This window comes from Vicia villosa, linkage group LG6, assembly GCF_029867415.1.
Source record: "Vicia villosa cultivar HV-30 ecotype Madison, WI linkage group LG6, Vvil1.0, whole genome shotgun sequence".
Lineage (NCBI taxonomy): Eukaryota > Viridiplantae > Streptophyta > Magnoliopsida > Fabales > Fabaceae > Vicia > Vicia villosa.
Window position 1 is genome coordinate 74930773 of NC_081185.1, and position 10891 is coordinate 74941663.

Sequence of the window (10891 nt, forward strand, 5' to 3'; positions counted from 1 at the left end):
TCCTTTTCTATTTTTAATGTTGCTGCAAAAATAATAAGAATTTGAGAGATTGAAAAACACTTGAATAGGAAATAGGATTTGTTCTTAGGAACTCCAAATTTATTTTCTTATAATTTGTATTGTAATAACTTTTAACAATTTTTGAAGTATTGTGAATTGAAAAGATGTTCTCCCTCCCATACGTAGATCGATTTGATCTCAAAAGGTAAAACATTTGTGTGTTCGCCGCTATTATTATGTTATTGCTTGAGGACATTTTTCTCGTTGTGCTGTTCTTTGTCTCATTCATCAAAGTCTTGTGTAAAAACCATTTGTATTTATTTTTATAACAAATGGCGCGCACTGTAGGGTAAAGAGGTTAAGTTTACAAGTGAACACTAAAAGTTTCAAATAGGACATTGAGAATTTTACTAGAGACAACAACTTTGGATTGTGGAAGGTAAAGATGCAAGTAATACTAATTCAACAAAGGTGTCCAGGATCATTGAAGGGAGAGACATTGGTGCCTGCAGTAAGCCTTACACAAGCTGAGAAGACCGAGATGGTGGATAAAGTCAGAAGTGTCATTATCTTGTGTCTCATAGGTAAATTATTAAGGGAAGTTGAAAGGGAAAAGACTGTGGATGAGATGTGAGTCAAGCTTGAATAATTATATATGAAAAGGTTATTGGCTTAGAGATTGTCGGAAACAACAATTTTATTCTTTTCGCATATAAATCTATTGTGAAACAATTTGCAGAAATTCACAAGATCATTGATAATTTCTAAAATAATAAGGTAAAAATTGATGACAAGGACAAGACTCTACTCTTGTTAAGCTCATTATCCATATCCTTTGAACACTTTTAAAGGTGCTTCTTTATGGTCAAAAGAAGCTATCACTTTGGATGAAGTTCAAGTAGCTGTAAGATCAAATGAGTTATCAAAGTTAAAAGATTTAAAGGTTAACGGTAGTGGTGAATGCTTAAGTGTGTCAAGAGGAAGGAGTGAGAGTATAGGAAACCAGAAAGGGAAGAGATCCAAGTCAAAGTTAAAGTATAATTTTTTTTTATAAGTCAAAGTTTAAATGTTTCACTTGTCATAATACCGACCACTTCAAAAAGAATTGTCCCGAAAGTGGAAACAAGGATGATTATGTTAATTGTGATTGCCTCAGACGAATATAGTTATGAAAGTGTTAGCACACTAGTGGGTTGGGTTAGGCGATCAAGTTGCTCCTATCTCATGTATCCAAGGAAATAATATTTAGAAACTTTGGATCTAAAAGAAGGTGCAATCATTTGAATTGAAAATAACTAAGCTTGCAAGTTCATAGTATTGGTACATTAGACTGTAAATGTTGGATGATATTGCGGCCCTTCTACCCAATCAAAGGTATTTTCCTTAACTTAAGTGGAATTTATTGTCCATAACCATGTTTGATTATCTAGGCTACTGCACTAGAATTGAACGTGGGGTGTTAAAAATTTTGCATGGTGCAATGATAATACTTAATGGGTCCAAAATGTGTGGGTTATATAATTTAGATGGTTGCACTATTATTGGTCACCCATCAATAGCTAGTCAAGACCTTCTGGATAAATCTAAGTGTTGACATTTGAGATTAGAGAATGCTAGTGAAAGAGGTTTAGTTGAAATTATTAAATAAGGTTTAATAGGGAGTGAGAAATTAAATAAACTATAATTTTGTGATTATTGCATTCTAGGAAAATAACACAGGGTGAAGTTTGAGAGTGGTGTGCGTGGATCTATTTGCTTAGAGGTATAGTCAATAGGTGATCCAAAATGATAAGGCATGTGGATAACAACGACGCAAGTCAAATAATAGTTGCTTAGTTTTGATGATGACTGCAATTGAAGTTAGAAAACTGTTATAGATATCTCAAGTGGTCAAAGATGCATAAGATGGGTGACCAAGCTATCCTCCTAAATCAAACTAGAGATTTGTTTAAAGTTAACATTGTATTCCAACGACTCTCTATTGAAGACCTAGGGTTTATGATCTTCGGTGGTTTAAACTTTCGATCGCTCAAGAGATGGTAACTAACATGGATAGATATTAAGCATCATCAAAGATAATGCACTGTACTTGGCAATATATATGAGCATTCATGTGTATATGGTATATATAAGTCCCACGTCTTCTAATAAGCTTGACTTAATGTTGTAATACCTCTGATAACATTGAGTGAAAAAATAGAAGGATAAAAATATATTTCAATTATGTCAAATTTTCGAGCTTGTTCGTGGATCCGTTTGTTCATCGTCATAAGACCTTCATAGAAAAAGTCAAAATCAAAGATAGTTAGAGATGATTGATGGCGGTAAATGACAATAAGAATTTACGGATGAAGAGCCGTACTTGGAAGTTTGTGAGACTAGTTAAGTAAAAAAGGTAGTTAAATGTAAGTGTATCTTCAAGAAGAGTGATGATATTCCATGAATTGAAGAACCAAGATTTAAGACAAGACTGGTAGTAAAGGCTTTTACTCAGGTGGAAGGATTTGATTACAATGAAATTTTTTCACATGTGGTAAAACATTGTTATATAAATGTATTTTTGGAAATCCTAAATCAATATAATCTTTAGTTGGAACAAAAGGACGTCAAAACAACTTTCTTGCACAGAGATCTTAAAGAGACAATGTACATGGAATAACCTGAAGTTTTTGTAGAAGATAAGGCTAAGGTATGTTTGTTGAATAAATATTTGTATGGGTTGAAACAAAGACCAAGTCATTGGTATTGTCAGTTTGATGAATTTATTCTTAAACACATAAGTAATTATGACAGTTGTGTATAAATATCGAAGAGGAATGAGAAAGTCATTATCTACCATCTTCTATATGTGGATGATTTTTGATGGAAAACTCTATAAAAAATGAGAATGGCAAGCTCAAGGATATCTTGAATTGTGAATTTGAGATGAAAGATCTTGGTGAAGCTAAAAGAATAATGGGTACGGATATCATGAGAAGTCGTATGGAGAGTGAATTGTTCTTATCTCAATCTAAGTACTTGAATAAAATGGTGGAGATGTTTAAAATGAAAGATACTAAAATCATTGACACTCTTTTAAGTCATCATAAAAAATTTTTGGTTAAATAACATCCTCATATTGAGGAAGAGAAGAAGATAATGGAGATTACTCCCTATTCATGTGGAGTTGAAAGCATTGAGTATGTGTTAGCCTAAGACTTTGTGCTTAGCATTTCAATATGAATATATGATATAAGATATATAAAAATGTTAAGTTTAGATAAACAAGTCATATTTTTGGCATCAAATCATGAATTTGATATGTTAACCTTTCTGGAAGATATGGTGAGTTCGACTCGCTAATGAACTCAGGTGTTTAGGACTTAGTATATTCTTAAGTCCACAGATTGGATGATTTAACACTGTTTTTAATAGCAGTGGTGGTTTGTAGTGGTTCAAGTGCCGAGGACACGTGGAAACATATCAAAAGAAGAAAGCCCATGAAGCAGTATACGTGTCGGATGTTAAAGACGAAAGCCCATGTAGCAGTATACGTGTCGGATTTTTAAGAGTTAGTTGTGCTGACAATTGATAATTTACCTAGTATATAGACAAATTTCAAATCTATAGTGAGGGGTTTACAATTCATTTTGTTCTCTTTAGTACTCATACTTATGATTCACTAAGATAATGCGTTTATGGGAGGGAATTGTATGAACCTGCGTTCCATTTTTTATTCAAACGTTTAATTGCTTTATTATTGTTTACTTATTTACTTTCTTTATCAATCTAAGCACTTTTACTTTATTTATTCGGGTGTTTACATTAGAAATCCTTTCAGCATAAGTACATGTTCTCGAATGTTTTACACAAAGTGACCTTTAGGATTTTTGATTTTGATCCTACATGTGAATTAAGGCTCGTGATTGTATACTAAAAACACCGGTAAACATTATGATATGGTTTGTAGTAGACCGGATTTAGCATATGTAGTCAGCATAGTAAGTCAGTTTATGGTAAATTCTTGTTAGATTCATTAGGAAGCTTTGAAGTGGATGCTCAGGTACTTGGGGGGTTCTATAAAGGATGGTTTAAAGTACACGAGGTTAACTCAATAAGAAGATTCTTAGGAGGTTTTTATAAATTTAGAGTATGCATGTAATGTGGACACCAAAAAATTCCCTAACAAATTTAGTGTTTGTGTTGCTCGTGATAACTAGAAGATGGAAGAAAATAAATAAATCAGTGGTCACATTATATATTAATCAAGCGGACCATATTGCCCATATTGAACGGGTCAAGAAAGCCATATGGTTGAAAGGCATAATTTGGGAGTTAATAATTACTCAAGAATGTGCAAAGATAAATTATGATAGTCAAAGTGTTGTTCACTTGACCAATCATCAAGTTTATCATGAGAGGACAAAACACATTGACATTTATTTACATTTTATAAAGGGAATGATAAGTAAACAGAGATTCAGGTTCAAAAAGCTCCCTAAGAAGAGAATAAACCAATATGTTCACCAAATCATTACCAATATCAAGGTACATGTATTGCTTGGACCTGATTAAACTTTTTAAAGAGTGATTCAAGCTTTGAAGAGAGCATCAAGGTTGTTGGTGGTTAAATTGATGTCATCATCGGCTTAAAGTCAAGATGGAGTATTATTGTAGTATGTCTTAAAACCTCGAGTGGGAAAATAGAAGTAAAAAAATCATATTTTGATACTGACAGATTTTCTAGCTTGTTTGCGAATCCGTTTGTTAATTGATCATATCTTAGGTCCGTTAAGGTTTAGGTAGTTATAAATATGGTTTTCACCAATTTTCTTGAAGTCGTCGGATTTTTATGTATCATCAGAGTTTTTTATGTAAATATTAGAATTCGATAAACAACTCAAAAATTGTAATCAAACTTGAAATGTGTACTGTATCTTGGGTCAAAGTTAATAATGTAATTGTTATTCTAGATATATTCATTACAATTTTACTGTTGATATATAGGACTTGCTTTTTCCAATACACCCTATCATGCCCAACAATACTAAATTTGGTGTATGGATTTAATTGGTGGGTAACCTGATTGATATGCTCTAATATCCTATAAAGTTTTAGCTTGGACTAACTCATTCTCACTTGTGGCATGATCAATAGGATCTAATACCCTATTATTATTTGAGTTTGACATAACTCATCCTTATAAAACTAGTTTATAAGTGTTGGTATAGGTTCTGTAGGCCAATACATTTAGTAGGACATGATACTTGCATTGAATTATTAACAAGTAAAGGCATTTATTTGTTATGTTTGTATTCCAAAATAATAAAGTCCCTAGAATAGCTAGTCTATTTAATGAAATATTAAGTGTGACTTAATCATGATATCTCATTAAACATAAGAACATTATTCTTGAAGAATTCATATACGAGTTTTACTATGAAGTATGAAGTGGGATAACATTAAAGCATTGAGACTATTATGTAGATGGATTGGTCATCAAATCTCATGGATCACGGATAAAGAGTTATCAAGTCTTCACATAAGTACGAATATTATGAGTAATATTTATACTAGATTGATCCGCTATGAGAATATTACATGGAATGTTATGCAAGTGTCATAAGATATTTTCCCAGTGATAGTGGTGTATCATCCTTTGACCTAAAAGTACTATCACTACTATGGAAAAGGGATACCATAACGGTTGGAAAAGGGATACCGCTACAGATGACTAACCGTTGTGAGGTAAGAGTGGTTGTATATATGACGCTTTCCACCACGGACATCCGGCCATAGTTATATGTCAATTAGTACGCTACCTAACACAACAGTTATTCTAAATAACCGTTGTGATATAATTTAAAGAAAAATATTTAACAACAACTTTTCTAAATAGCCCTTGAGTTCACTATCTTCAGTTATGAACCTTTGAAGGATGAAAATGGCTGAAAAAGTTGAAACTGGAGTGGAACCTTTGAAGGATGAAAACAAAGATGCAAATGTGACAGAGAGAGTGAAAGAAACGCCGCAAATGAAATATGACTTATGGTGATGATCTTCAACGATTTTGGAATTTAGGGTTCTTCATCTTTGGTGCTTCAACTATTTGGGAATTTAGGGTTCTTCAGTTTTTGGAGCTTAAACGATTTGGAAGTTCAATTTTCATGTTTTGGTTTTCAAGTTTCAATGATAGTTCAACTTTTATGTTTTGTAATTAATGGTTCAGTTTTGGTTTATGTTTGGTTAATTTTAATTTAGTTCGATTCTTTAACCATTAGTAAAATAGCGGTTCGGTTCGCTAACCAAATATAATAGTTTGGTTATTTTAACTTTAGTTCGGTTCAGTTTAATGATTCGGTTCTGTTCATAGATTTTTTTAGCAGTCCTAATTATAATTATGGCACGCATATTCATGATTCATCTTCATACGAAGTATAAGCTCCCCATAAAAGGTAAAAAGGACAACAAAGATTGCAAAAAATTCAAAAATGTTAAATCAGAATTGAAAGTTAATTCTTTTTTAAAATTACAATAGCGTGAAGTCCGGTACACAGGAAGAAAGGAAGAAAAATTGGACCACAAAATATACTCTAGGGGACTATTGTTTCAGTCTAGAACGATATGCACTTTATAAAGGCCAAATGGAGAAGATGATCTGAATAATGAAAAGCCCAAATGCTCTTTGAAGATGAGATTTGAAAGCATTTGTTCCACTGACATTATTTTAACCATAAAAATCTCTCACTTTCGACTGTTACTGATTTAAACATCACTTTCGACTGTTACTGATTTAAATATTGGAGTGTTTTTCACCCTTTTAATATTGTCTGATATGGGTATACGTGTCAAAAAAAAAACTCCTATATAACAAAGACCCAAAATTTAATCTCCTACTTGACTCTATTATTTTAGATCACATGAATATTTTTTTACTTCTTATTTTTAATTATTATATTTTTAATTTTTAGAGTATAAGTATTAGGCTTAAAATCTAATTTGTTTTGAACAAAATATTTTAGTTTTTTTTTTTAAATTACGTATTTTTTAAAATACAATAAAAAATTAATATTTTTGAAAACTAATATGAAAAATGAAGAAATATTTTTTTTAAATAAGAAAAACAATTTTTAATTTCATTATCGAGAAAACATAATTTTTTTCAAAAATAAAAAATTGATACGCTTTTTTAAACAATTTGTTTTAAAAAAAAACACAAAATTGATTTCTTAGAAATTTAATAAACAATTTTTATCTCTAAAAACCTAAAAAAAACTATAACAAATATTTTGAATTATTACAACATTTTTTAAATTATTACAATTTTTTAAATAAATTGAGTGAATGATTTTGACATCCTATAACATAAATAGACATTATTGACGATTAAAATATAGACAAAATTGAGATTTCTTTAAAAAAATTGTATTTTAAAAATATTTTTTATGAAAAGCTATTTGAAATAGTTTCAAAATTAAGTGATTTTTTAATATTTCGTTATCCAATTTTTTTTTATGAAATGATGAAATATCTAAAATAACTATTTAAACTAAATTTTTATGAAATTTTTTTAAAATAAAAATATGTAACACTATACAAATTATTTTTAAAAAAAAGAAGTTAAAACAAACATGTCCTTAAAAGAGTTTGACTCAGAGAAATGAACTAAACTTACACAAAATGGAAAGTCAATCACTACAAAAAAAGTTGTCACCAACAACGTGATATTCATGTTACAACTTTTAAAATCACGTCACAACACTTAATTCGCTACATGTTTATTCACATGGCCAGGTTGTGGCAATTATAAGTTGTCGCCAACGATGTGATATTAACGTCACAACTTGTAAAATCACGTCACAACACTTTATTAGCGACATATTTATTCACATGGCAGAGGGCGTGTGGCAATGTGATTGCGACTTAATAACTTTGCCACATTAAAATCACGTCGCAACAGTTTGGATCATACTTTCAGTTGGTGCAAAGAGAATAGGACAGGTTCAGTAGAATTAGGCATGTTCGAAAGCATTATCATATTAAGTGTTTGCTGATGTTTCACATATGATTGCCTCCTGTAAAAGGAATTTCTAGGAACTAAAAAGAAAAAAAATTGTAGACATGTTTGTATTTAGTATTTGTTTTTTTTTTTTTTTTTGAAAGCAAGAAAAATATTATTAATGAACCAACCAATTCACAAAATACAAAACAACCTCCTACCAAAGAAAATAGTATTTAGTATTTGTTGAAATATATTTTTAAAATTGGAATATTAAATATGATGAAGTTATTAATATTTTTTAATATTTAATGTATTAATCATAGCTTTCTTTTGTTTATATTTATCAAATTAAGGAAGATAAAATTCCAGTATGTATCTATAAAATTCCAGTGTTGGAAACTTGTGTATATTTTCTACAAACTAATTAATTAGATAAATTAATTGTAATTTCATAAATCTAAACTAGCAAAATAAAAGAATAACAGGATAACAACAACAATTTAAACCGCCGCAGAAGTGTCCTCGCGGCGCTTAACCATATATCTCCCGCTGAAAGAAACGACAACACTTTTTACATCAGTTTTTGAAACAGCGACACAATACTGTTCTCTTTAGGATATATTTTTAAAAATTTTATTAACCATAATTGATTACCAAAATCTATACTAATTTAACTTATATTTGGTATTAACTCTTGCAGTTAAATATTAAACATATAGGTCAGTTTACAAACCTAGTTCTTGTGGCTTGTTACAAAATAAATAAGGATAACAGTATATACATTTTTGCCACATAACATACATGTAACTTTCATGTTAAGAAACTTGCCTAGTCATAAATGTACCAACATATTTGAAAACATATTATATATATTGGGGTGAAAAATCTTGAATTGTTGTGAATTACATTAGAAAAAGTTCTATAACATTGTATCCAAAATGGAGAGGATTCAACTAGTTGAAAAAGTTGTGATTGTCCCTGAAAAACCAACACCTCGTAAACGAATGTTTTTATCAAACATTGACTTGTCTCTAGTAGTTTACCAAGATTCTGCCTCTTTCTTTGATCCTCCAAGTAACCAAATATCTTTCTCAGATATTTGTAGCAAGTTATACAATGCACTTGGTAAATTGCTTGTTCATTATGACTTTATGGCGGGGCGGCTCGTGCCGAGTTTGGAAGAGAAAAATCGATTTGAAATCGATTGTAATGACGCTGGTATTGTTGTCGCTGCTGCAAGAACGGATCGAAAGTTGTGTGAATTTGGTGTTATTTCGGCGCCTAATCCAGAGTTAAGAGAAGTGGTTGTTTTCTTGCATGAACAAGGTGATGAAGATATTGACCTAAAGGAAATTCCCCTTTGTTCCTTACAGGTTAATTTTTTTTCCTTGCTTCATCCTTCATTTTTTATATGTTACGATCGTTATCAGGACCGTCTTAAGTTTTTAGAGACTCGGTTGTATGATAGACATTAATTTACGAGATTTTTTAGTCACGATTATCCATGAGAAATTTGTTGTCATGTTTATATTTTTGAACTTTTACGGTAATTTATCTTGCACGTCTTAAAAGACTCTGCCCTGATCATTTTATTTCATTCATGTTTTTGCTTATTGTTACACATTGTACATAATGTATTTGTTTTATGATAGCTGACACAATTTGGATGTGGAAGTTTGGCACTAGCTTCTCATTACAACCACTGCATTCTCGACGGTATAGCAATAAGAGAATTTGAGACGAATTTGGCGTCGCTAACACGCGGTGACGAGCTCGTCATATTACCTAACAAAGACAGAACCGTCCTGAAAGCTCGGAATCCTCCAAAGATAACTCACCCACATTATGAATTCTCAAAATCTACAAACATAGAGGATTTATTCACAATCCGAGGTACAACTAGCACAAATGTTAAAAAAAACCTTGTAGAGAATCAAACTCATGTGCTTCATTTATCACCACAAAAAATCTCAACCTTAAAAAAGAAAGCCCTAGAAAAAACAACCTTAAAAAACATCACAACATTTCAAGTCATTGCCGCGAAAATCTGGAAAGCGAGAAGCATAGCAACGAAGATCGAAGAAGATAAACTATCAACAATGTTGTTTCCGGTCGACGTTAGAAAAAAGGTTGTCCCCGAACTTCCGAACGGATTTGCGGGAAATGCATTAGTCCCGGGTTTCACAAGATCAACTGTGAAGGAGTTAGTTGAACAAGGAGATGATTATGCTATAAAAAAAGTGCAAGAAGGGATTGAGAGATTGAATGATGAGTATATTAAATCGGGTATAGATTGGTTAGAGATGAATAAAGGTGTGCCTTGTAATGAAGATAGTTTCTCTTTGGTTGCATGGTGGAGATTAGGGTTAGAGAATGTAGTTTTTGCTTGGGGGAGATTGAAGTGTGCTACTCCACTTGTAGTTAAGCCTGGTTTGATTATGTTGTTGCCAGGAGAAGATGAAGGAGGGATTAATGTATGTTTGAGTTTACCTAAGGATGAATTGGATGAGTTTTGTAGGATAATGTTGGAAAGTTAGGAACTTTTTTTGTATTTAAGTGAATATTGGTATTTTGTTGTAGCCAATGGCAAAATATTATGATCTATGTTGGATTATTTGGCCTTTATATTAAGATGAATAATAGTAAATATTAATAAAACAATACTTCTAGTATATGTTGAAAGTATTTTTGGGTAAATATTTTCGGTAATATATCGTATCCACAGGGATTGGTTAATATCACTGCCGTTCTATAGTTGTTTATTTTGAGTTAGGAAAATTGAGTTTGGTTTGTTTTATACTTCTAATATCAAAAGCAAATAATAAAATAAAAGCAAGTAAAGGACTTTGTGTTAACAAGTAAAGAAAGATGTTGAGCCTTTAGGGTTCATCAACCTAATCTTATACAATT

The 10891-nt window shown here is 31.2% G+C and overlaps 1 protein-coding gene across 1 annotated transcript; it reads left to right on the forward strand.

Moving 5' to 3' along the window:
* Positions 1 to 8919: 8919 nt before the first annotated feature.
* Positions 8920 to 10518, forward strand: LOC131611672 (acyltransferase GLAUCE-like). The gene is made up of 2 exons (XM_058883595.1): positions 8920 to 9354; positions 9634 to 10518. The coding sequence occupies exons 1-2, from the start codon at positions 8920 to 8922 to the stop codon at positions 10516 to 10518; spliced, it is 1320 nt and encodes a 439-aa protein (XP_058739578.1).
* The last annotated feature ends 373 nt before the right edge of the window (positions 10519 to 10891 follow it).